Genomic DNA, 25,700 nt, shown 5'->3' with positions numbered 1-25,700 from the left:
ATATTGGTTACGTAATTACATTTTTGAAACAGCTCTTGCCTTACTTTTTCTACACAAGTTCTTTCACTGTTCACATCCTTGATGTTAAGCTTTTAAAGCCAATGGCAAATTTACGTCAATGGGTGGAAACTAACAGCCAAACTAAAGGTGTGGAGGGCAGTTTCAGCCCAAAGTTCGTTTTACAAGCAATGGCATTTATAGGGCTATATTTACACAGCTGCACTCAACCTACACCCTCCCACTTAAAGCCTTCTTACTGAAAATGTAGAAAAAACATTTTGAGACTGTAGGAAAACACCAGTTGCAGTTCCTCGTTTCAGTAACCTGTACTGCATTTGCTGCTTACACTTCTGTCAGGGTTAACTAGACCAGAAAAACCCGAAACCTCTACCTTTCCCTTTGGCGATGTTGACTTAATTAAAAAGGTTCTTTTTTTTGAAAACACAACCACAATGAGTTTCAAAGCTTTATTATAGAAAAAAGCAGAAATTTTACAAGACGACAGAGCACTAGAACTTCAAACCAAAAATACCAGCTTTAAATAAAGGTTAACTGTGGCTGAAGCTATTTACATGCATGAGCATAGGATTCAGTGTAACATTACATGTATCAGGCCCCTTACTAGACAATATTAAAAGAAGTGAGATGTGACAGGTTAAGAGATGGGGGGGATGACATTTTTTTTGCTGGTCAGGGTTTTCTTTCTGTGCGCACATTAGATTGTTTGCTACTACTATGTATTATACTGCTCCACGTTGACTAAAAACTAGTTCTGTTATATGACATTGTGACTATTGAGGGTTTGTGAATTGTGAGGGGGTGAGTAACAGATACTCAGTGCCTTTATATTTCAATAGTGCTGATCTTCACTAAAAGCTCCTCTGCCTCTATCTTAAGAAGAGTCAGCCTTGGACTTCTTGCGATTCTTGGCAGACCGGACTTCTTCTATGAGATCCTTAAGGTACTGGATCTCCCGGCTTATCGAGTCAGCCTTCTCAGACAGCTCATGGTTCCTCTTCTCCAGCTCAGCACACTCTGTGTTCAGGACCTCCTGCTCTACCCGTTTCTTCTGTCGGTAGCGGGTAGCTGCGGTCTTATTCTGCTCCATCTTCTTCAGCTTCTTGTCCACGGTTCTTGGCGTACCAGAGACTGTCTTCACTTTACCAGCAACTGTCGGAACTGCGTCTGGGTCTGGCTTGGAGTACGGCTTAGTTCTGGAAACACCTGCGGGCTTGGGGGATGGAGCAGGGCTTGGGGTGTGAGGAGGAGAACCAGAGACAGATTCTATTCCACTGTCAGACTGGTCAGAGCAAGGGCTGGAAACCACGCTCACCTCTTCTTTAGGAGTATAAACAACCACAATGTGGGAGGGGGAGAGGGAGAGCACGATGCTGGGGGTTGACTGGGGTTCACTGCTGGTTTTGGACACAGCTTTCTCCAGCTCTGAGATGTCGACTTCGCTGCCGAGTTCCAGGGTAAAGGCAGGGGAGAGCGGCTCAGATTTGATCTCAACAGACACGGGCTCTGGATGGATCTCTGTTTCTGCCAGTGGCTCTGGGATTGGGAGGTCAAGGGGAAGAGAAGGCAGGCCTAGCTCTTCAGGGTCAGAGGTGGATGACGAGGGGAATGGAAGGGGAGTCAGGTCCAGATCCATTTGGGACTCCAAGGAGGCCAGCAGCTCTTCTGGTGAGCTGGGGGGCTCATCTAAATCACAGGACCCAATGAGTGAATCCAGGTCAAAGTCGCTAAGGTCAATCTTCTCTGTCATCCAGTCCATACCAGAAAACGCATCACCTAAAAAAAAATAAATGTTTTGATTTATTATCTTATTCCTACAGCCATTTCATATTTATGGTTTAGCTTTTAACAAATCTCCTACACAACCACCAGAAAACGAACATTTAGCTGAATTTATTTATACCAAAGTGTCTTATTCCTCACCTTCTTTCTGATCTGCTCCAACCCGAGCATCACTTTGCTCACCAGCAGACAGCCACGGGAACGGAAGCAGGTCAGACCCAACTTTACACCCTAGAGGAGCAGGGGCCGAGAGGGGGGAGAACGGGGAGGAGGTGTAAGATTCAGAATATGAAGAGAAGGAGAGGGGTGAAGATGACCCCTCGGAAAGCGCACTCTCTTCATCTTCATCTAGAAGGGGCCCGAAGGGGTCAGCCATCGGAGTCGAGGGCCCCAAGAACAGGGCCCCCATGTCCTCCACGCACAACTGTGAGCTCAGAGACATGGTAGCGGGGCAGGGATAGTGACAGAGTCAAAGAGAACAGGAGTTCTGACGAGTCGAGCAAGGTTCGTATGCTGTCGACGGCAGCAAAGCTGAGGGGGGTTGCCTCAAAGGACCTGAAATGACAAAATGAAGGGGGAAAAAATGTGAGGATTTAAAAGAGAAAATAAAACAAAACCCATTTGTATATATTTATTTAAAAAACATGCATGGCCTCCAATAATTGTGACAGTTAACTTCCGTAACATTAAAGGAACTACTACTTCATTCTGTGGTAGTATGTTGGTATGAGGAAGAGTTCCTTCAATTATCTAAAAGATGATTAAAATGGGGAAGTGAGCACAGGTCAAACTAGTTTAAGCAAGTTTTGTTAATTCAGTTCCGCGTACGGCATAATCACTCGTGAAAATCATTCTTCAAATGCCAGAGTTTGTGAAATTTAGAATTTTACATTAATTTTTATTTTTGTATAAATTAAGAATTGTTCTTGGAAATCTGTGTAACATGCTGTAACAGACTGATTTAACAATTTATCACTTGATAAAAATGGGTGTCAATACAATTTTATTATATTTAGTTAGCTCAAACGACTTTAATAATGTTGTTAAACTCAGGACTCAGCCCAGTGTCTAGGAAAATGTTCAGTTGTTGCCAGGAAAACCCCGCCTCTTGTGTCACCAGATCTCCTAATTTGGTCATGGAACGCTCCGGGCTCCGCCCACCGGGCGGCTGTGCCCTTGGCGCCCGCGCCATTTTCACAACATAACCGACACGAGGGAAAAGCGAGTTCGCCATTTTGAATAGTGTAGTGCCACGTTGCTCGGTCGGCGAGGGGGTCTTGTTTGTGTTGTTGTTTAATCTGCGCTGCGTCTGATTTACTCAAAGCAACATTTGTCATAGAAAATAAACTCAAGTGGCGTGAAGAAACGTTTAAACTGACCGACGACTGACAGTTTAAAATACCAATAAAGATGGGATATGTAATGGCGGACGCGAACAATGTCTTTGAGGGTTCACGTTAAAATTACGCTTATAACATCCACTCATGGTTTTTCAGCTCAAGTCTCATAAAACATTAATAAACAGTTGCATATATTCGATGACAGTTAAGTTATGACAACATATGTTTCACTCGGACAAGTCTGACGTCTTTATCCCTAATATGGCTAACTTTCCGGATCACCTTTAATATACAGAGAGCAACCATTTAAGATTTAAAAACTAAACATGACCATAATATAAGACAACGCGTGTCACTTCACTTGTTATTTATACGTTTAACCCCCCACCTAAAAAACACACTAAGCAATAAAATCAGGTTATACTTACGCCATTTTGCCAAATATAAACCAGTGCAATTAGCCGTTGCACTGCAGGATTTGCCGCTGCGAGTTTTCCGCTGCAAGCCGCTACACTGCCATTTTGCTTTAGGAGCGACGACCGCAATACGATGTCTCTATTCAAAACGCAGCAGTAGGAAGAATCGTCGTGACACTGTCACATGACTTAATATACTCACGCATAACACCCTGCCGTAAGCGTCCGCTGGTGACTCATTGCTATATCATTCCGCGAGTTTTCGCTCTTTCTGATTGGTGCTCCGCCTCAGCAGGCTGAGGCTTATGACGTAGTAAAGTTAGTTCCCAAAAATAGCTCAGAGAAGGACTGCACTACTTAGTATTTACAACGACAGATTTTCTATTTAATTTGAATCCACTTTCACCATTGCTTTGTCAGTACATATGTATTTATTTATCAGTTCAGGAAAGCCCAGAAACGTAATCTCACAGACCTCCGTTTCGAAATGGTTAAAATTAGTTGAAATATCCGGAAAATAGGTAATTTAATCAATCTGAAAACGCTGCGAAAGACATAAAACAAAAATGCATAACACTGTTTCATACAGACTGTGTCTGAAAATATTCTCGTGTAACATTCTCTCAAGACGTGGCAACAAATTCCATTTATAAGTGAACGCAGAAACAAAGGGAAGGTTTTAGTCTTTCATTTTTACCCCTTGTTGGACAAAAAGTCTTTTACGTTTAGCGTTTAATAAGTTTACAAGCATTACCGAGACTTAAATGCTGAAACATAAATAGAATGTCAAACATTTTAATGTCAAAAAGCATATTTATTTTGATCCAGATCCCAGCCTCGTGCCCTCAGCAGGAGTTCAACTACAGACAACAATAGTAAATGGGGCAAGGCCGCCCTCTAGTTTCTCTTACTGGTAGCAAAAGCGATTCAGACTCTGTTTACCATTATGTAAAACAGTTTCAGTAACTGGAAACACACCTTCAGAATAAATATTACAAAAATATTTAAGCTATAATACAAATGATACTGATTTTTCAGGCAATGCAATAATGAAATATACCTCCAGGATGTTTCAGCAATAACTATGCTTCTTCTTCTTTGACGCTTATCTATTTTAGGGTCACAGTGCAATAACTAGTGTAGGAGTCATGCTCAGCATGGACCACATTAGGTTTGTTCTGATTTTGCATGTGAAAGTGCCATTAGTATGGCATATTCTGATATTCTGTCATATTCTCCAGGCACATGGACCATTTCGACCATCTTCTACACCTCTCTGCCCAGTCCATGGACCTTGTACAGGTCATAACTTCTCAGGTGTTCCACCCCTGTGCTGATAAACTGGACACAGCCCTCAATATCCTTGGATGGTGAAAGTCTTGGAGGAGTTTCTCCATCCTCTTCCTGTCCATGATGGTATTGACCTTGTGGATGATGTGAGCTGATGCTTCTGTGACTCCTCCAGCAGACGCTACTCCCACCCCATCCCACAGACCAAAAACACACATTGGTAGGTGGATGTGGTGAGTGTGTGTCGCCCTGTGAAGGACTGGCGCCCCCTCCAGGGTGTATTCCCCGCTTTGCGCCCAATGATTCCAGGTAGGCTCTGGACCCACCGTGACCCTGAATTGGATAAGCGCTTACAGATAATGAATGAATGAATATAGAATATAAAATGTGCAACAACTATTATTTCTTCTGTATGTTAAAATGTAATGCAATTAAAATGTACAGAAATTAGTCTCCTGTGTTTGATCCTTTCATTATGGCCTTCAGAATGGTGACTACAGCCTCATGAGCAACTGCTCCACAGCTTCGCGTTCTATTGTCAGTGCCTTTCAATAAATGTCATGCAAGCAGTTAATGCCGAAGGGCTTAGGCCTAGTCATGATGAATGGATAAAAAATGAAGCCTGCATTCATATGCTGAGCTTGTACACACCTGTTCAAACCAGAAAAGCTGGTAGTAGTATCTTTGTCAGTGGAACCAGAAATCAACACTGGGCATAAAAAATAAATCCTTTATTAAACAAGACAAGAACAGCACTAAATCACAATGTTATTAGATGTTGTTCAATTCATATACAAGGATGTCATGGGAAATATACACTTTATGGCACTATATTATTATTCATTCATTCATTCATTATCTGTAACCCTTATCCAGTTCAGGGTCGCGGTGGGTCCAGAGCCTGCCTGGAATCATTGAGGCGCAAGGCGGGAATACACCCTGGAGGGGGCGCCAGTCCTTCACAGGGCAACACACACTCACACATTCACACCTACGGACACTTTTTGAGTCGCCAATCCACCTACCAATGTGTGTTTTTGGAGCGTGGGAGGAAACTGGAGCACCCGGAGGAAACCCACGCAGACACGGGGAGAACACACCACACTCCTCACAGATAGTCACCCGGAGGAAACCCACACAGACACAGAAAGAACACACCACACTCCTCACAGACAGTCACCCAGAGGAAACCCACGCAGACACAGGGAGAACACACCACACTCCTCACAGACAGTCACCCGGAGGAAACCCACGCAGACACAGAGAGAACACACCACACTCCTCACAGACAGTCACCCGGGAACGGGAAACGAACCTACAACCTCCAGGTCCCTGGAGCTGTGTGACTGCGACAATACCTGCTTATATTATTATATTATTAACATGTTTTATCTCCTTTGCTGTAGTAACAGGTTTTGCATTTGTATAAGGGCTTCAGGCTAAATATTGGAACACAGCTCTGAGAAATTCACCCAGGTGAACGTTACTGAGGTCTGGGAATGATGTGTGACGATTAGTTCTGTATCACAAACACCACTCCAAGAATGTGTGAGTGTGTGGTGCCCTGTGATGGACTGCTGCCCCATTCAGGATGTGTCCCCACCTTGTCCCTGTGATTCTGGTTAGGCTTCGTATACCACCTTGACCCTGAACTGGGTAAGCGGTTACAGTCAATGAATGAATGAATGAATGAATGAACACCACTCCAACTCATCCCACAGGTATTTTCCAAATCTTAACTCAGTCTGACTGCACTTCTGAGAGAATCTGAATTAGTGGAAGCCAACAGGGATTTTAAACTAAACAGAAGTATACAAAACTATGTCCATTTAATCAAGCATTATCAATGACTGAGCGAAAGAGGTTTCTGATGTGGATGAGTTCATCCATGCTCTCTTTCAGCTTGTCAGCCAGTTCCCTGATTTTTTCTGCAAACTGGCTCTCTGAGCCTTTCTTCAGCTTCAGCTTGTCCTCTTCGCTGAAGTAGGAGTCCAGTCCGGAGGCGAACCCCTGTAGAATACAGGAGCACTCGCTGATGGCCTCTGAGGAGCACAAGCTTCCCGTCCCCTGAGCAATTTGGGAGATTTTCAATATGTCTGTATCCTGATGCTTCAGCCTGGGGGTGACATTGTGTCGGATGAGCTCCAACCCACCGTCAACGAACTCCAGGCACTCCACTATGGTCTCCATATGGTACCTGTAGTTTTTGAGGATCTTCTCCACTTTGCTCCTCACCTTGTTGTTCTTCACCTTGTTGGTGATGGCAGCCGACGCCCCAGTCACTCCTCCAGCAGCTGCCACCCCGACACCGATTCCAGCTGCTACCAAGGAAGCCCCCAAGGTGAAAGGGGCGAGGGCTATGCCTGCCACCACTGCCGCAGCCCCGACAGCCCCTGTGGTGCCCCCTGTGATGCCCGCGATGCGAGTGTTCTTGCCCGTTCGACTCAAACTGTCCGCAGTGCAGTGGAGATCAGTGATGTGTTTCAGCAAACGCTGACCCCGATGAAACACCAGCAGCTGATACAGACGCATCGCCATCTTCACGCGGTGAGCTACCGACAGCAATCTGAAGATAGAACACAAACCGACCGGAGATACACTTCTGAGAAGGCACCAGACTAGAAGTTGGCATATATTAAAATATTTATATTTATGGGCAGTTGAATATCTGTGTCCACAGTGGGTGCACCTTAAAGAAACACTAGGCAGCATGTTTACATTAAAATTACAGCTTCACTGTGATGCTGTGTTGACCTGTAACAGGGAGAATATTTCTACTCTGGACTCAGCACTGCAGAAACTGCACTTTTGGAGGAGGGTAGGAAACCATCCCCTTCCTGGCCCTTCTCTTGCCCTCACCCCTGATTTCAGGATAGTGCTGTAATAATGAATTACATTCTGCAACTGAAGGGGGGAGCCCAGGAACAGAATAACCAGGTCTTACCTAGTGTCATTCTAAAGTAGAATAATTCACACAGCTAATAAGAGGTGTCTACAAAATTTGGCAAGAGTATTATTAGCATACTTAGATTCCAATTCCTCTGTTGGATGGTCCATGGGCAGCTTCTTCCACTCTAAAAACCAACAAACAATAAACAAATAACAACAAATAAGACAAAACCAATCAACACAGCCATATTCAGACGTTATTTTCCAATTTCATCCACTCACCTTCCACATTTCCGAACCATTCTAGTAAGACGTCCAGCTCCTGCAACCAACAGAAACACTATTTGTTTACAATTTGTTTTTTAAACATTTTATACCCCTTTTTGTTACCAGTTCCACCATTAACTGTTAGTTGAACTCCCTCTGTCACACACAATGCCACCAATCCTGGGAGCATGAGGACAAGAATAGACTTCCTTCCAGACATGATGTTAACCATTGCCTGCTTTTTTAGCACTTCAGCTAATGCTATATCACAGGACAGAGTAAATATCTCACCCACACAGAGAACAAAGCCAAAGATCGGTACACAGTTGATGGCTAAGGCATCACTGTAGCTCAAACAGGCAATTTCCCAAAGATCGTACCAAGGTTAAGCTGAGGGTCTGACCGCATGGTCCTAGTCTTATTTGAACACCATCCAAGTGCTGGTTTTGTGTTTGAAACAGCTTGACTGTAGATATCATACTGATATCAGCAAGTGTTTACAAAACCCATTAGCAAGAAATATTAGTGAAGTCATAGAGTACAGAGTATTCTTCTAGTTTGTAAATGACTTTTACAATTAGTTTTATCTGTGGTACAATCTTATAGCTTCCAGTTACGTCCACTGCTGGAACACATTCCGAAACGCCAAATACTCCTTCAGGTGAAAGGTTGTGTTGTCAGGGAATACTTGTTAGAATCTGATGCTGAGATCAGATAGTGATCTTGTCACCTTTTCGCTGTTGTCGCCATTCACACTGGACTGCTCACTGAGAGCGCGCACGGGGTGTAGAATGACCGACTTTCTCCCTGCTGCACACACACCTTCTCCATTAACACTGTCATCCTGTGGGTTTAAAGGTGTAGTTTGAAATATATATGTAGTATGTTATATAGTATACACACATGCACATCTACATGGTGAGTCAAAAGTAGCAGGACACACTTTTATCTGAATACCTCAGCAAGTAATGGGACGGGCGGGGGCAATATTTAAGGCTGTGTTCGGAACATGGCCGCCATCTTGAAAGCCGTCATATTGGATCAAGGGCAAGTTTTTCCAATGGGAAAGTGGTCATGCAGCATATCAAAGAAATAAAAGGGTGTCCTGTGACTTTTGACTCACCCTGTACATCACCTTGTTTGAAACTTTATGTGAATCGCTCTTTTCTAAAGAAACTTCTAAAGAAGGAGAGTCAGATATGTTCAGTTGTGATATAGGATCTTTATGGCCACTTGAACCTTCCTTAGAGGACATTTTAGAGGCACTTTTCATATGATATTCCCACAATATTAATAACCTAAGGCTATAATCTACCACTTGTAAACACTTATGCACAATGCTAATAGGTTGATTATGACTACATTAGCTTCTTAATGCTAGTGCCAATCTTTAGAAGCAAACTTCATGCACCAAACATGTTTTGATTTGCTACATTTTGGAGTAAAGTGCAGATGTTTATAATTAATTCCACTGAATAATTATTCTAAGATCAGAAGTTTAAACATATCACAAATAAATGTCTGATTTCTGTGTGTGTTATTTACGTCAGGCAGAGTTTCAGACAGCAATTTGTCTATGTCTTCATACAAGTGCTCAGGTTCTTCTGAGATGGAGTGAAAGGGTCTTCCAGGTGGTACCAGTGCAGGACGAGGGCAGGGGATGGGACGAGGGGGAGCGGGGGGGCGGCGGTGGAAAGGTGGAGATGCTGGCGTTGTGGTGTTGTCCTATAGATGGACATATAAATTACACAGGGATACATACTGAAACAATTTATAATACTCTAGTAACATACTGTATATGACATATTTTAATAAAATTGTATGTATTATGGGCGGCACGGTGGAGCAGCAGGTAGTGTCGCAGTCACACAGCTCCAGGGACCTGGAGGTTGTGGGTTCGATTTCCGCTCCGGGTGACTGTCTGTGAGGAGTGTGGTGTGTTCTCCCTGTGTCTGCGTGGGTTTCCTCTGGGTGCTCCGGTTTTCTCCCACAGTCCAAAAACACACGTTGGTAGGTGGATTAGTGACTCCAAAGTGTCCGTAGGTGTGAGTGTGTGTGTGTTTTGCCCTGTGAAGGACTGGCGCCCCCTCCAGGGTGTATTCCCCACCTTGCGCCCCAATGATTCCAGGTAGGCTCTGGACCTTGAGCAAGGAGGGAAAAACTTATGTACACAGAAGGAGATGTGAAGAGAAACCACAGATGTGTGTATCAGGATTAAAGCTACTGAATAGTTAGTCAGTTACTAACATTAGGGTTGTTTTCATTGGGAAGAACATCTTCATACAGTGGATAAGCTTCAGTGCCCTCAGTGCTCAATTTATTCCAAGAATTTCCTGTATTCCTTCTGTCTGATGACTCCTCATTCCCAGGACAATCCTAAGGAGGAAAGATCAGAATAAGAAATGGGGCTCTTTGAGGTGCAACTCCTAACCCCAAGAGTGAGCATGTGAGTGACAGACTGAGTGAATATTTATGTGAACAAGTGATTCAGTGAGTGAACGAGTGACTGAGTGAGAAAGTTATAAGCCAGTTCCATGAGGTGCTGCACATCTAAAATCTAAAAGCAATGTCTTCAATAACAAAGAAAATGTGTGGACATTGAAAATACAAAAGCTTTTTGGAGATGGTCTGGGGTCATTTTGAAAAATCTAAATCATGTCCTGCATAAAGAACAGACGTAATAAAGAACTGACACAATATTTATTAAAAAGTGAGGAAAGTGAGGTGATCAAATGGTACAGACCTCTGTCTCTGTGCTCTGAGAGAAGCATTGTCCTCTGGACAGGACGGGTCTCTGTCGAACTGGTGGCACAGGTCTTAGAGGATTTCCAGTCTATTGACAAATCAGTGAACACACGGTACAAAATGAAGCAGTTTGAGTCTTCATCTTATGTAAGTTTGTTTGGTAACAACCTACAATCTGCATTGTTAAATTTGGACAAAGTTGATAATATGAACCCAGTTTTGCAATTAGAAAATAGCATAAATAAATACAAATCACAGCTCTGACCACTTTAATCTGACCTTGCCAGGGGTCGCGTCTGTGGGGACACTTCTATACACAGGCTTGATAGGTGGAGTAGGAGCTTTGGGTTTTGTTGCTGTTGGTGGTGGAGGAGCAGGTCGAGTTGGCAGTACTGTAAAACCTGGTGGTTGTGCTGGACGATGGGATCTGGACTCTTCTCCCTGTCAAAACATGTTCACGCTTAACTTTACACCTTATACAATGAAAAGGAGCCAAAAGTCTTGTTTTTTTCTTAACGGTCACTGTCAGAACACACTATGCACACAGACATAACTGTGCATTATCTCTCTCTGACACTTTGAAGCAGCTACACATGATCTTAGGATCCCCATGTATTGGCTAGAAGGATACAAAGCCCCTAGGCCCCTAGTTTTGGGATGAGTTGGAGAGCCTTTTGTGATCCATAACTAATCAAATAGTACCAATAATCGAGTTTACATGTGCTCTTCTGACTGAATGCCATCAAATCCTCACCAAAATACTTAATTGTAATCCCAGAGGGACAGACTAGCTATTAATGAGATTCAGATGAATAAGCAAGTGAGTTCATCCTTAAAAAAACAACAGAAGTATTAGCTGTGAGACTTTTTTACAGAACACTAAACTCTCAGCTGTGAATCATAGACAATCGTTAATGAGGAAAAGCAGATCACTTACAAGCGACATTCCTTCTGTCCGCCTTTCCATGTACCTTCTGTTAAATCCTTCTCTGTCCACTACACTGACATCCTCTGGTCCTGCAGTCCCTCCTCCTGAAGCTAATGGGACACCTGTACGAATACTGCTGTCTTCCAGAGCTTGTCACCAGCAAGTGTATGTTCCTTTGCGAGGTAAATTTATTTAGAAGCTATTTAGCAGCCCAGAAAGAATGTCACTGGGCACAGTATGACACAACCATTCTACACCAGGACAGGTTAGTCAAGTTTGCTGTGTCAAAACAAGTGACCATCCTTTGTGTTGTCTTCGTAAGGCCCCCTAGTGGACAGGTGTCATCTGCTTATTTAAACAGTTGAGCCAAGCCAGAATGGAACCTGAAGTCTGAAGCGTTTATTACTTCCTCACAGGACATTATTATACAACGCGGTTAGGAACATAACAATTGAAACAGAGATAAGATCTGGAGTGCTATGAAAAACCTAAGGAGCACAACAAAATGAAAGAAGAAATCACTTTTACTGTAAGAAGCTGTGAAGGTGTTATAACCATGTGTTCGTACTAGAAGGGGACAGGCAATCAGTCATTTCCTATTGGAGTATGAGATGTGTAGCCACGATTTAGAAACATGTGGCAAATGATATGGCAAAAAAGTGACAAGTGACAAAGTGAATTGAGATTTTCTCAGCTTTATGCAAATTAAAAGTAACATTTTAAAAAAGTGGGCTCAACAAATTAAATTGGGACAGAGGTGCCTAGTTTTTGCTCATTCTTATTCTCAACATTTTGGTGGTACACATGGAAGATAGGCTTGTAGCAGCTGTTTCTGTTAAGTAGCGATACATGTGTTAAATTTGCTTTGGTTATTACATTTTCTCGCCAGTCCTTCACAGGGCAACACACACATTCACTCACACCTACGGACACTTTTGAGTCTCCAATCCACCTACCAACGTGTGTTTTTGGACTGTGGGAGGAAACCAGAGCACCCGGAGGAAACCCACGCAGACACAGAGAGAACACACCACATTCCTCACAGACAATCACCCGGAGGAAACCCACGCAGACACAGGGAGAACACACCACACTCCTCACAGACAGTCACCCGGAGAAAACCCACGCAGACACAGGGAGAACACACCAAACTCCTCACAGACAGTCACCCGGAGGAAACCCACGCAGACACAGGCAGAACACACCACACTCCTCACAGACAGTCACCCGGAGGAAACTCACGCAGACACAGGGAGAACACACCACACTCCTCACAGACATTCACCCGGAGGAAACCCACGCAGACACAGGGAGAACACACCACACTCCTCACAGACAGTCACCCGGAGGAAACTCACGCAGACACAGGGAGAACACGCCACACTCCTCACAGACAGTCACCCGGAGAAAACCCACGCAGACACAGGGAGAACACACCACACTCCTCACAGACAGTCACCCGGAGGAAACCCACGCAGACACAGGGAGAACACACCACACTCCTCACAGACAGTCACCCGGAGGAAACTCACGCAGACACAGGGAGAATACACCACACTCCTCACAGACATTCACCCGGAGGAAACCCACGCAGACACAGGGAGAACACACCACACTCCTCACACACAGTCACCCGGAGGAAACCCACGCAGACACAGGGAGAACACACCACACTCCTCACAGACAGTCACCCGGAGGAAACCCACGCAGACACAGGGAGAACACACCACACTCCTCACAGACAGTCACCCGGAGGAAACTCACGCAGACACAGGGAGAACACACCACACTCCTCACAGACATTCACCCGGAGGAAACCCACGCAGACACAGGGAGAACACACCACACTCCTCACACACAGTCACCCGGAGGAAACCCACGCAGACACAGGGAGAACACACCACACGTTTAATTATAAAAGACAAATCGACAAAATGATAAACATAAATGTGAAAATTTAACATGCTTTCTTTAGTCCATCTCAATCTTCCTCAGTGTTACTGGATAATGAAGTCATTCTCTAAATCAAACTCCACCCGCCAATGTCCAGATATCAGAGCTTTGAAAAATATTCCTCCTGGAACTTCTGGAATTCCTCTTCTGTGAAGACAGACTTTTCTTTTGGTTTTACGACCTTCTTGTCTGGCTGCTCACGAGACAGGCGACCGGTGTTCTGGTGCAGGATCTGAGACACACAGGAACATCATGAATATCATTTAAAAAGCAGATGTAGTATGTGACAGATATTCATAGCAGAGACCTCATACAGAAGAAGGTAAAATGTTTATTGGGAAACAAATGAATACATATGATTGAGAGATTCATTATAGCATGTGTTTACAGGGGAAGCCCCACCATACCACTAAAGAGTCAATCTGCTTCCTTGAAAAGCCCTTCCTTCTTGTGGAGATATGAGCTTTTTCCCCCAGATGAAGGTATTCAGAAATGCTGTATCAAACAACCATTGTTTCATGTGAGAGTACCTTCTTGGTGTGGGTTTCCTGTGTTTTGTAACTGGTTCCCAGGAAATATTCCAGGTTTGAACTGAGTTGATTTTTCTTCTGCTTTTTTCTGTATTCCTCTGCAAAGGAGAAAAAGAAAAAAAACAACAGCAAACTGTCAAAACAGCACTAGAAGACCCCAATAAAAATATATAGATGGTGCCTTCTCTAAGTTATCTGAGAGGCTCTGTCTCATCTGTTTAATCACTTCTCTACTACAGCTTTAATTTAATGATTAAATGGTTTTTGAAACATTTCAGGTATCAACAAGCTACTTCAGCGTAGTTTAAACAGGAAGACTGGCTGCTGCAGTTTTGTATCTGTGCTTCAGGTAATCACTCACCTAAAGCGTTTTTGATATGTTTGTCTTTGACGGTGGTTTTGCTCTTTGGGGCTTTGCCATGGGTCCGGAGCAGACGGATCTGTTTACGAACTCCTTGTTTATTAGAGCTGATCTGGTCCATCACAGACTTTGTCTGGGAGTTTTTCTTCTTTTGACTCTTCCCAGCAACTAGAGAGAGAGAGAGAGAGAGAGAGAGATAGATAGATAGATAGATAGATAGACAGACAGACAGACGGGGTTGTTTTGTAAGTTATTTTGGAAGGCTTTGGAACACATATTTGAAGCTCTTTTCAAAACCTTGTTTAGTTTGGTGGGTCCTGAGCCAAAACAGATTTCAAAAACCTGACAAATTCTTTTGAGCAACTGTCTTCACAAAAGCTATGTTTTTGTTTTGAAGATATATATTTCAGTAGACAATTCCTTTAAGCTAAATTTCCAACACTTTAATTTGCAGTATATCAGCAATAAATTGATTAAATAACAAAGGAAACAAGCCTCTTTCTGAAACGGTGTTTCTCCATTGTAAACAAGGCTGTGTTTCGCTGACTGTCTCTAATCCGTTCTTCCTACAGTAGAAGTGAGAAAACAACACATTATTACCTTTAATATCGTCGCTCAGGAGTTCCAGACCCCTCCGTATAATTGAAGCTGACATTATTCACCTTTTCTAATTCCGTTATTAAAGATATTAGGGAGTAAATATATATTTAAACCGTCTTTTTTACTCAGTTGTTCATAGCGCTAATCACAGCATGGAGAGATATTTTGCGTCACACACTTTAGAACTCGAGTAGAAACCACGAGTTAAGGAAGGTTCCGCCAAGAATACGACGGAGATAATTTGTGCTTTTATTATTGTTATTATAATTATGTTCAATTTCTCACCAGTTGACCCTCGAACAATAAAAATCGTGCAAAATAATAATAATAATAAAAAATCCAACTGTTGTACCACACATATTTACCCATGAATTAGTTTTCTAGTAACATTGTGTAAGAAAACTACAATTCCCACAATGCAATGCGACAGTGAAAACAGCGTGACGTATGCTATTAAGAAACGTCATCAAATCTACGGTGTTTACATTCTGTTAAGATTACAACAACAAACCAACAACTTTAACGAGTGGTGTTGCTTTGATTATGTCTGCATCCTGTATTTATTATTTGTAAATGCACGTGTTATTATAAAAAAAAACCTTTAGTTTGTAGTTCATTCAAAAGTAGCCTACCTTATCCAGGTGATAAAAAACAGTATTCAAACCTGATGGTGATACGTTCTGCGTTTTGTGACTGTGGTTTGAAACGTACACCAATATATAAGCTAGAGGGTAAATGTAAAATGTACATATTATATTATGATATGGGATTATGCTAATTACACTGCATACTTTCTTACCTGCCATCTGACACTCAGGTTTCAATTCGGCCTGTCTTGCTGACGTCTCATGTCTCAATGATTGTATCAAGAGCTTCTCGAGCTTCAAACACAGCTTGGCCTCCCTTACCCTCAGTCTTTTTAAGATGGAAGGCAAGCCTCCAGACATTTTTTTCTGTCTTGACCACCTTAGAAGTGGAACAAACTTCCCCATGGAGTTCTATTTCTGTCTTTAAATGCAGACTGAATACCCATTTATTTCCAAAGTTCCTAAATCAGCACTTATTAAAGGCGTATGATTATACTCATGTATTTGACATTCGGTCGAAGTGTAGCATCTCAGCTTTCAGGTATCATTGGGATTATATCCTTAGGATATATTCTGAGTAAACAAGCAGATTTGTGTGTCACTCTGGATAAGAATATCTGCTAAATGCCTTAAATGTAAATGTAAGTGATTCGAATACAAAATTGCTTAAATGTACCCAGTAAACATTTAGCCGTTGATTCAACGTTGAAATAACGTAATGACTGCCGTCTAATCAACATTCTCTTAAGGTTGGAAATGAAAGTTGAAAAGACGTCCAAACACAGACATTGAAAAGACGACTATTAGACGTATTTTGGACGTCCATCGACGTTATTAATTTGTCCCGAAATAAATTACTTGTATAAAACACGTTTTGGACGTCCACTGACGTTATCGATTGGTCACCACTTAACTAACTTATTAAGATGGATTTTGGACGTCCATTGACGTTTAAAATATGTCCTTGACGGACAGACTACTTTTAGACCTATTTTGAACGTCCAGGGACGTTCCTTGTTTGCTGGGTACAGTAAATAAGATTTGGTATTTTTGTTCTAGGACTCCCCCTAGAGTTGCAACGTGTAGGTCTTTTTACAGCACAGTCCTGAAATCGAGTGTGAGGGGGAGGAAAGAGGGCAGTCTCCTACCCTCCTCCAAAATTTACATAGTGCTGTTTTTGCAGTGCTTGAAGCAGAGGATCTATTCTCCTTGTGACGTCAAAGTGAAGTATAACAATGACTTTAAAGCTGTAATTTTAAGTTAAAAAATACTACCTAATGTCCTTTTAAATGTGTCACTGTGGTGAAATTTCATGGAGTTCACTTTGTTGAGGTGTTTATTTATAAAGGGGTTAGCTACAAATGGCAGTTGACATGACTTTTATTTTCTGGATCCAGAGGGTGCATTAAACCCAGTCAGAAATATTCACTGCTGGGCTTCGAATATGAATGACCAGATTTGAAGTGGCTATAGTTTAGTGTGAGGAAAGGTACCAGCGTCGTATTATTGTTGCTGACTCTGCAGTAGCCTATCAACACTCTGCTGTTGGGTAACGCCCCCCTAAGCGCGCTCCTGAATGAATGAGTGTTGAGTGGGATTGAGTAGGCTATAAACTTCAGAAGAGTTTCTCTTCTGCGCAGGGACTCTCTCTCTCTCTCTCTCTCTCTCTCTCTCTCTCTCTCTCTCTCTCTCTAACGCACACACTGCACTCCAATGTCTCTCCAGACCAAAGCTCTCGTTTCTGTCCGATGGCTCTCCGAGGCTCTGCGGACACGCGCCTCCACGGTGCGCGTGCTGGACGCCTCGTGGTTCCTGCCCAAGCTGCACCGAAGCGCGCGGAGCGAGTTCCGTTCCCGCCACATCCCCAGCGCCTCGTTCCTGGACCTGGACAAGTGCAGTGACCGCAGCTCGCCGATGGACCACATGCTGCCCACCGCCTCTGACTTCTCGGAGTTCGCCGGGAGGCTGGGCGTGGCGCGTGATTCTCACGTGGTCGTGTACGACAGCAGCGAGCAGGGCGCCTTCTCGGCCCCGCGCGCCTGGTGGATGTTCCGCGTCTTCGGCCACTCCGCTGTGTCCGTGCTGAACGGCGGGCTGCGCGCGTGGACCTCGGACGGGCAGCCGCTGGAGGAGGGCAAGGCGCGGAAGCACGAGCCCGCGGAGTACAACGCCAGGCTCAACCGCGCGTGGGTCAAAACGTTCGAGGACGTGCTACGCAACGTGTACACGCGGGAGTTCCAGCTCGTGGACGCGCGGCCCGCGGGCAGATTCAGAGGAACTGATCCAGAGCCCAGAGACAGTGAGACCTATTTCTCAGCTTGATTTTGGGTTTGTTAAAGTGTCAGGGGTTTCACTGTATAGGCTCTTGATTGGGTTACTATAGTAACAACAACAAACAACAATAACAAACAATAACAATGAGTTGCTGTTATTGTGTTTGTTACTCTGAGTACATGACATCACAATTGTTGTTATGTTGTCATTACCATATAATTGGCATTACTAAGTGAAATGTCAATATTAAAACTATGTAATTACTACAGTATTAGTAACAATTTGAAATGACTTTTATTACAGTGAGTGTCACACTTGGTAGACTTCATTAATAGACAGCAGTGTTTGAAATGTTCCATGTGTTTGAAAATGAGAGTAGTGCAAAAACAGTAGAATATCATCGCTGCAATTCTGATAGTTCCTGGTTGTTTCTTAAAGGGAAAGTACATTCAGGTGGTCTTTACTGTCATCCAGAACTCGTAAACATTGGAACGATATGCTGTTCTTCAGGTTCTTCGACACACAACGATATTGCATGACTCAGCAATTACGTGAAGTTCACGTACAAGACTGTGGGACCAGGGCAGAATGTACAATACGTGCACACAATTTTAAAACCACAGGTCAAGGAAATATAAAATGTCAGTTTAAGACGTCGTTTATAATAGTGAATCCCACACACACAGCTTGTATAATCTTCATAGAACTGCATGGTATGGAATAGGGTGCTCTGGAGCAGCTGCACAAGACCCTGAAGTCAACTTTCCCAATGCCCAGCGTGGGACAGAAGGGGTCCCCCAGCACTGGGATGTGGAGCAGTGGGCTCTGGAGTGATCTAAAACTAGTCATCCAACTTCACTACCTAACCTCACTGATGTTATCAAGGCTGGATGCATTGTTTGTCCACCCCTGCATACGTGCTTATACACACACACACACACACACCCTCCAGAGTCCAGGGGTCGTATGTGGCCTTCCACACTGCTGATCTGGGCTCAGCTTTGACTTATAAACCCCATAATAAGAGAAGGTGCATGAGGGGGCAAGAGGTCTTCACCTAGATTAGATGTTGAGCTGTGTTCCAATTGGTTCCCTTAGGTCCTCTTTGAAGTGTACACTTTTGTGATGTCATTAAAGGATTAAAAACCACACTGGAGACATGCACATAGCTTGTGATCTCTTAGGTTTTGTACGAAAAACAAATGCATCCAAGCCACTAGGTGTCAGTATAATGTCCGTTTCATAACATAAAGTAGAGTGATTGGAGTTGAACTGTGTTTTCCTCCTCCTGTACAGTCTTTATATTAGAGATACGAGGTGTTGTCAGGCAGCGATGATATCTGACATTTATTTTGCAGATACTGAACCCGGACACATTCCCGGTTCCATCAACATCCCCTTCACGTCTTTCCTGGCTCCGTCTGGCGTGTTCCTGTCTCCTGATGAGCTGAGAACTGTGTTCCAGAAGGCCGGAGTGGACCTGGACCGGCCGCTGTGTGTGACCTGTGGCTCGGCTGTCACCGCATGCCTGGCTGCTCTGGCTGCCCACCAGTGCGGTCATCAGGACATGTCCGTGTATGACGGCGGCTGGATGGAGTGGTACACACGGGCTCCTCCAGAACTCGTGATCTCAGATGGACGAGGAAAGCACCTCTGATGACCTAGAGAACAGCCGGACTGATGTTTCAGTTTCCTGCTTATTTACAAGGTGCTGATTCCAAAGATGACTATTTAAAGGGATGGCTTGGCCAAAAGTCAATTACAGTTTCCTCCTAACCAAAGATCACTCAGTCAGGCAAGACATGTGGTGTCTTAAGATTTGCACTGGAGCAATGATGCTAATGGCGCTAACAAACAATGGAACCGAATGGAAACCAGTTAGCATTGTGTAAACATGCAGAAAATGGCATCTCGAAGGCTTTGTTCACACTGCAGGGCAAATCAGATCTGTTTCTGAAACCAGATTGCAATGGGAAGCACCTCAGTCACATTAATACACCCTTAAGATTAGGAAATGCTCCACAATTAGCGCTATACCGTGCTTCGTATTAATGGCAATCGTTAGATCGCACTGGCCACATTTCAAATGACTCAATGACTGTACATGCATTTGTTGGCTTTACATCATTGGTCATCAAAGGCCCTGTTCACACCTGACATTAACATTTGTCTCAGGTTATCCGATCCCATGAATGCCAAAACACTGTTCACACCTGCCATTTAAACGAGCCTCCTTTGACCAGGTGTCTCACGTCTCACGTCATTTGGGCATGGCAGAGTCAGCGGATATGCACTGAGTCATGTTGGCATTCGCACTACAGTAATAACACGGCCATATGCGTCTCTGAATGTGGTTTGTGTGATCGGATCACAGTGCATGCTCTAGTCGCACTGTACTTCGTTCACACCTGTATTTATTTGCTGAATCTTTAAAGTCAGATCAGAGGATGCATGTTAATGCCAGGTGTGAATGGGGGATCAAACAGGTCTTGGCTGATTGATTATATTTTGTTTTGAAGGGAAAAAAAAAGAGGAACCTTGACTTTTGGCCGGACTGTTCCTTTAACATCCAGGTAAACACTGACACCACTGACACACAAACTGAAAACTCATTTCTCCTGCTTCATGCCTTTTTTTGAGTATGGGGGACAACAGAGACCAAACTTTACAGTGATCTAACAACAATATCATCAACTGTGGACTGTTTTTAAACTGAGCCAGAGACCAGTGCCTTTGGACTTTGACGCCTGACCCGAGTGAACCTCAGCCTATGAACCAAAGAGCAGAGATTACAGGCTGATTTCGTCTCTTATGTCTTATCTCTATCCGTCTTTGTCTCGTCTGTGTCTCACTGTCTGGATGAATCCCTTGGTGATTAATTTATTGTTGTAAGTTGATTTAATTAACTCGTATCTGTAGCTGCAGTTTTAAAGGAATGAATCAGCAACCGTCAGCAGTTGATCAGCTGAGACATGTTTGGTGTGAAGATTCTGCCTCATTGTTTTTGCACTGGAGCGACACTCCCACCATTTGCTTTCACTGTGGATGCATCCTCTAGAGTGTGTATTCAGTACTTTTAGACAGAGTATTATAGCATAACCGCACCATATTCTAAATTACCACCAATTTAACCTCAGGTCTCTATTTTGTTCTTTTATTTGACACAGTTCTATAATGAAATCTTTTTATTTCATATCTTTTTATGGAACACAACTGGACTTTAACACCACTGTTGTACCTTTAAAGGTACATTTACGCTGTTTCTACCTGTAGTGAACAATAACGTATCTGTACAGTACCGTTTTTCTGAGCCTATACAATGGCTAACTTCACCAAAGACCAGAATCTGTGTCTGCTATTTCCATAAATACATCCCCAAAATCTTCTCAGCTCTCCCAAACCGCATCCTGCTTCTAATTAACGTTGTAAAGACTCGTGAGTGCAGTTCCCGACACGGTTTGATTTTCCGAGGGCTATGAAAATGACCACACTTCACCGTGAAGCCGAATGTTGTGGTCACCAAACATGTCTTACATTGTTTACATCTGGGGTGAGTGTGTGTTCCCTCTTAAAGACGGGAACGAGACTCCAGCCGAAGCATGTGCAGTGCTGTTATCCACTATGCTGTACAACTGTATAAATACTGAACTACTTTAAGAAAACACTATCAAGTAAAGGATATAATATTATGTAGATCCTTAGGTACCTTCTGTGTTAAAGAATATTTAGATCAAACTTCATAAATATGTAATTTAATTTAAAATGATAACTGTTGTCAATTTCCTATTGTTTTATTTGCTCCTTTTGTTCACTTTATTAAACGACACGTGTATTGACGATATACTAAAACAAGCAGTGCTTTCTCTTGGGTGGGGTTGTGAAGCTGTATCCTGAAGTGCCTTCTTCCTGAGTGTTCAGTAACTACCTCAGCAGGACCACCCAGACCAGCCGACACTGGGGGCGTGATAACAGACACCAAGGGTTTATCTTCTGAGGAGTATATACAGGCCGTAAAGATAGCAGCCACTGAAATGGGTGCACCCTAATAAATCCAGATACACAGACAGACACACACACACAAAACACAGGGTCAAACGCCCAAACAGACCACCACATGGTCATAGACATACACATGCAAATCTCTCTCTTGCACAAACACACACTCACACACAAACTGGGTCAGACATACACAGATAAACACATGCATGAAGACAAAAGCTTCCACTTGTAAAAGCTGCACATCTTTCTCATTGTTATCAATCAATCAATCATTCATACATTATCTGTAAGCGCTTATCCAGTTCAGGGTCGCGATGGGTCCAGAGCCTACCTGGAATCACTGGGCGCAAGGCAGGAATACACCCTGGAGGGGGCGCCAGTCCTTCACAGGGCAACACACAAACACACACACACATTCATTCACACCTATGGACACTTTTGAGTCGCCAATCCACCTACCAACGTGTGTTTTTGGACTGTGAGAGGAAACCCACGCAGACACAGAGAGAACACACCACACCCCTCACAGACAGTCACCCGGAGGAAACCCACGCAGACACAGGAAGAACACACCACACTCCTCACAGACAGTCACCCGGAGGAAACCCACGCAGACACAGGGAGAACACACCACACTCCTCACAGACAGTCACCCGGAGGAAACCCACGCAGACACAGGGAGAACACACCACACTCCTCACAGACAGTCACCCGGAGGAAACCCACGCAGACACAGGGAGAACACACCACACTCCTCACAGACAGTCACCCGGAGGAAACCCACGCAGACACAGGAAGAACACACCACACTCCTCACAGACAGTCACCCGGAGGAAACCCATGCAGACACAGGGAGAACACACCACACCCCTCACAGACAGTCACCCGGAGGAAACCCACGCAGACACAGGAAGAACACACCACACTCCTCACAGACAGTCACCCGGAGGAAACCCACGCAGACACAGGAAGAACACACCACACTCCTCACAGACAGTCAAAAAGCCATCACAAAGCAGCTTTACAGAGATCCGGGTCCAAGCCTCCTATAAGCAAACCAGGGGCAACAGTGGCAAGGAAAAACTCCCTCAGCACATGAGGAAGAAACCTTGGAAGGAACCAAGACTCCTACGGGGAACCCATCCTCCTCTGGTCGATACCGGAGACACAACAGAGAACAGAACAGAAGTAAAAGAGAAGTGATGACAGATGAAGGGGTTATAGTAATGTGAATGTAGTATATTAGTGATATATGAGTCTGAGGAAGGAGGAGGTGATCAGGGATTCTGTGAGAGTTAAAAGTAGGTGCAGAGTTAATCTGAGATAAAACAGCAAGGCAAAGCATGATACTGTAGATGAGTCAAGGCCAGGATCTTGTACAGGACAAGGGCTGGATCAGGGCAACACCTGGAGAGCAGCAGGACATCTCAGAGCATGAGAGAGACAGGAGAAAGAAAACCAGAGAAAGGGAACAAATAAAAATGCAGAGGTTATTAGGTTCATGGTAAAGAACGGACAAAATTGCGAAAAATGCTTCCACGGGTCAGGCAAGAGAACCCAGCAACAGACAGCGTGTTGGCGGTTACCAGAAAGCTAACTAAAAGAGCTGTGGCTATGGTCATATGACAGGGTTAATACAGAGCAGTGCTAATATGAAAACCAGCTCGAACACCAATAGACAAGGAGTAACCTGAAAGTGAAAGATTGAGAGTGTGTCTGAGCCCCGAACAGTAACCGGAAGGCTATTCCCTGCTGAGTGTATTTAATGCCAAACATCCTTTTTCTGAAATAAAACGCCTTGCTGAGCAAATCTAAGCAGTTTCTTTTGCTCTGAAGACACACACACACTAACATTCTCTAAATGCTACACCGTAGCCCAGACTAAGACTTGCCATATCTGGGAACCAAGCCTTAGATTGAGATCTCTGATGTCAGATTGGGTTTACCTAATGTTCTCTGATCTAAACTGTCCCCAGGTGATAGATAAGGCACTATGCTGCAGTTTTAAAAGCAAAATCAGAGAAGATCTCTAAAGGCTACCCAGATCCAGATGTTATTCCATTCTTTCACACATTTCATAGTTCAGTGTTACTCAGCTTTAATCTTTCTTTTTTTCTTCTTAATCTGCATGGATTTCGCTGCTTTCCCTGCTCTGACACTTTATTCAGGTCATGAAGAGGTTAATGTTGATCTACACTGATTTTTACTGAACATGAGACAGTGTAGTTTCCGACGGTCTCCACAAGGTGGCAGTGCGTCTTTTAGCTTAGTCATCTTCACCCGGGGTTTTCTTCAGCATTTTATATCCACAGCGACAGGATGAAAACAGGGAGATGGTACCACTTGGGCCTCAGCTTGTATTTCTAATGAAAACATTTCACTGTGGCTGTGACTGTTTTGCACAGAGAGTGAAAATGCATTTCCATGCACATATCCATTCACATTTAAAGGCTAAGCAGCAGCTCTATGAAAGTGTCAAACAAATAAATACAGTGGAGTTTGAGTTCCTAACTTGTGTTTATTGATAGCCAGAAAACATGTTATTTCTTACTAATTCAAGGAATAAGGTTTAAAAAGACCATTGCCTCCCCCCCCCCCCCCCCCCAACGGTGTTGGGAAACTCTAATAGGCGTCTTGCCTGTGACGTAGATGGTGGACAACAACTCTAGAAGCTGCACTTAATTTAATGCAAAATGACGAAAAGGTGTGTTGTTTTTGGCTGCAATCATTCAATGTACAGTGAGACATCTGTGCACAAATGGCCCAAAGATCCCAAAATATCCAGAAAATGGACTAAATTTGTCCACTTTAAACGGGCACTTTGGAAAGGACCCTCCGCTCACTCCGTTATCTGTAGCTCATTTCACTGGCGCTTTTCCAACAATATGGGCATGTAAGGACACCAACGAAAGGTGTTCAAGAGCCTCTGTAACATGGAGGTAAACAGGGTAAGGACACTCACTTCGCCTGTTTTAGTTGGTGTTAGTTAACGTTAGCTTGACTCGCTAAACTCGGTGGCTCAGATTATACTCGGCTACGTAGCTGCATTACGGAGGTTTATAGTGTCGGATGAATTCGAGTTCGACTTCGATCACATTTACAAGAATAACGGTACCTCTACATTTGAGTTTAGCTTATTGCTAGGCTATTGTCATGAATGATGTTGGTTATTTAGCTAGATACTGTCATAACAGTCAGTCATAACGGTGTTTTACCGCGGCGTTGTTCAGCTGTTGTCCACCAGTGACGTCACGGTCGCGTTCGAGAATTTCCGTAGAGAGCTCGGGTTTTTTCGTCAATTTAATAAAATTGTCAGTTTTAAAGCAAATTAAGCTGCTATTTTCATTTTAATTCATACTTATATCTGTCAGTCACTAAAATAATGTGAAATATTCATGGAGGTCCATTAAGTGGTGCTTAGCCTTTAAATAAACATATATTCTGCTGTTGCTTCATGGCTGGTCTCTGTGTTGCTGTAGCGGACGGAGGCGTTTATTTGATTGGTTGTTATGAAAATGTGTACGAAAACGTAGTGAAAACTCGCTCACTAGACAGCTAGGGTTAGTCTCACAACCCTGTTGTGCCCCTCAGATGTGGCAACACTACTAGTTGGGTTTTCACACCATTGTGGTAAATACATTACACATTTCTTGAATTGCCACCTTTTGCACATATTCTAAACAGAAAGCCATAACTTTTCACCTAGTTCTTGAAACATACT

At 43.6% G+C, this 25,700-nt stretch overlaps 4 protein-coding genes across 4 annotated transcripts; 1 reads left to right on the top strand and 3 right to left on the bottom strand.

The window, feature by feature from the left end:
• Positions 1 to 453: 453 nt before the first annotated feature.
• Positions 454 to 3,726, bottom strand: atf4a (activating transcription factor 4a). The gene is made up of 3 exons (XM_066663628.1): positions 3,569 to 3,726; positions 1,942 to 2,355; positions 454 to 1,794 (listed from the first exon to the last, which is right to left on the bottom strand). The coding sequence occupies exons 2-3, from the start codon at positions 2,240 to 2,242 to the stop codon at positions 893 to 895; spliced, it is 1,203 nt and encodes a 400-aa protein (XP_066519725.1). The 5' UTR covers positions 2,243 to 2,355; positions 3,569 to 3,726; the 3' UTR covers positions 454 to 892.
• A 1,886-nt stretch (positions 3,727 to 5,612) lies between these two features.
• On the bottom strand, positions 5,613 to 11,905 carry LOC136691197 (uncharacterized). Its single transcript, XM_066663594.1, has 9 exons — positions 11,685 to 11,905; positions 11,027 to 11,188; positions 10,746 to 10,835; positions 10,250 to 10,378; positions 9,548 to 9,727; positions 8,733 to 8,846; positions 8,018 to 8,057; positions 7,872 to 7,920; positions 5,613 to 7,412 (listed from the first exon to the last, which is right to left on the bottom strand). Exons 1-9 carry the CDS (start codon positions 11,712 to 11,714, stop codon positions 6,680 to 6,682), a joined length of 1,527 nt encoding a protein of 508 aa, XP_066519691.1. The 5' UTR covers positions 11,715 to 11,905; the 3' UTR covers positions 5,613 to 6,679.
• Positions 11,906 to 13,568: 1,663 nt separating this feature from the next.
• Positions 13,569 to 15,323, bottom strand: rps19bp1 (ribosomal protein S19 binding protein 1). Its single transcript, XM_066663639.1, has 4 exons — positions 15,120 to 15,323; positions 14,520 to 14,687; positions 14,159 to 14,256; positions 13,569 to 13,860 (listed from the first exon to the last, which is right to left on the bottom strand). The coding sequence occupies exons 1-4, from the start codon at positions 15,172 to 15,174 to the stop codon at positions 13,729 to 13,731; spliced, it is 453 nt and encodes a 150-aa protein (XP_066519736.1). The 5' UTR covers positions 15,175 to 15,323; the 3' UTR covers positions 13,569 to 13,728.
• Positions 15,324 to 17,419: 2,096 nt separating this feature from the next.
• On the top strand, positions 17,420 to 21,801 carry LOC136691207 (3-mercaptopyruvate sulfurtransferase-like). Its single transcript, XM_066663630.1, has 2 exons — positions 17,420 to 18,005; positions 19,339 to 21,801. The coding sequence occupies exons 1-2, from the start codon at positions 17,420 to 17,422 to the stop codon at positions 19,635 to 19,637; spliced, it is 885 nt and encodes a 294-aa protein (XP_066519727.1). The 3' UTR covers positions 19,638 to 21,801.
• The last annotated feature ends 3,899 nt before the right edge of the window (positions 21,802 to 25,700 follow it).

This window comes from Hoplias malabaricus, chromosome 3, assembly GCF_029633855.1.
Source record: "Hoplias malabaricus isolate fHopMal1 chromosome 3, fHopMal1.hap1, whole genome shotgun sequence".
Lineage (NCBI taxonomy): Eukaryota > Metazoa > Chordata > Actinopteri > Characiformes > Erythrinidae > Hoplias > Hoplias malabaricus.
This window is presented reverse-complemented; position numbering and strand designations above follow the sequence as displayed.

Excerpts from the sequence above, each read along its gene's own strand:
- LOC136691207 (XM_066663630.1), top strand. The coding sequence starts at position 17,420 with ATGTCTCTCCAGACCAAAGCTCTCGTTTCTGTCCGATGGCTCTCCGAG. Across the intron at positions 18,006-19,338 it reads TGATCCAGAGCCCAGAGACA|ATACTGAACCCGGACACATT; the intron begins GTGAGACCTATT and ends TTTATTTTGCAG.
- LOC136691197 (XM_066663594.1), bottom strand. The coding sequence starts at position 11,714 with ATGGAAAGGCGGACAGAAGGAATGTCGCTT. Across the intron at positions 9,728-10,249 it reads CCAATGAAAACAACCCTAAT|GACAACACCACAACGCCAGC; the intron begins GTTAGTAACTGA and ends GTCCATCTATAG. Across the intron at positions 8,058-8,732 it reads ATGGCGACAACAGCGAAAAG|GAGCTGGACGTCTTACTAGA; the intron begins GTGACAAGATCA and ends TGTTGGTTGCAG.
- rps19bp1 (XM_066663639.1), bottom strand. The coding sequence starts at position 15,174 with ATGTCAGCTTCAATTATACGGAGGGGTCTGGAACTCCTGAGCGACGAT. Across the intron at positions 14,257-14,519 it reads ACATATCAAAAACGCTTTAG|AGGAATACAGAAAAAAGCAG; the intron begins GTGAGTGATTAC and ends TCTCCTTTGCAG. Across the intron at positions 13,861-14,158 it reads AGGAAACCCACACCAAGAAG|ATCCTGCACCAGAACACCGG; the intron begins GTACTCTCACAT and ends TGTGTGTCTCAG.
- atf4a (XM_066663628.1), bottom strand. The coding sequence starts at position 2,242 with ATGTCTCTGAGCTCACAGTTGTGCGTGGAGGACATGGGGGCCCTGTTC. Across the intron at positions 1,795-1,941 it reads TGGAGCAGATCAGAAAGAAG|GTGATGCGTTTTCTGGTATG; the intron begins GTGAGGAATAAG and ends ATTTTTTTTTAG.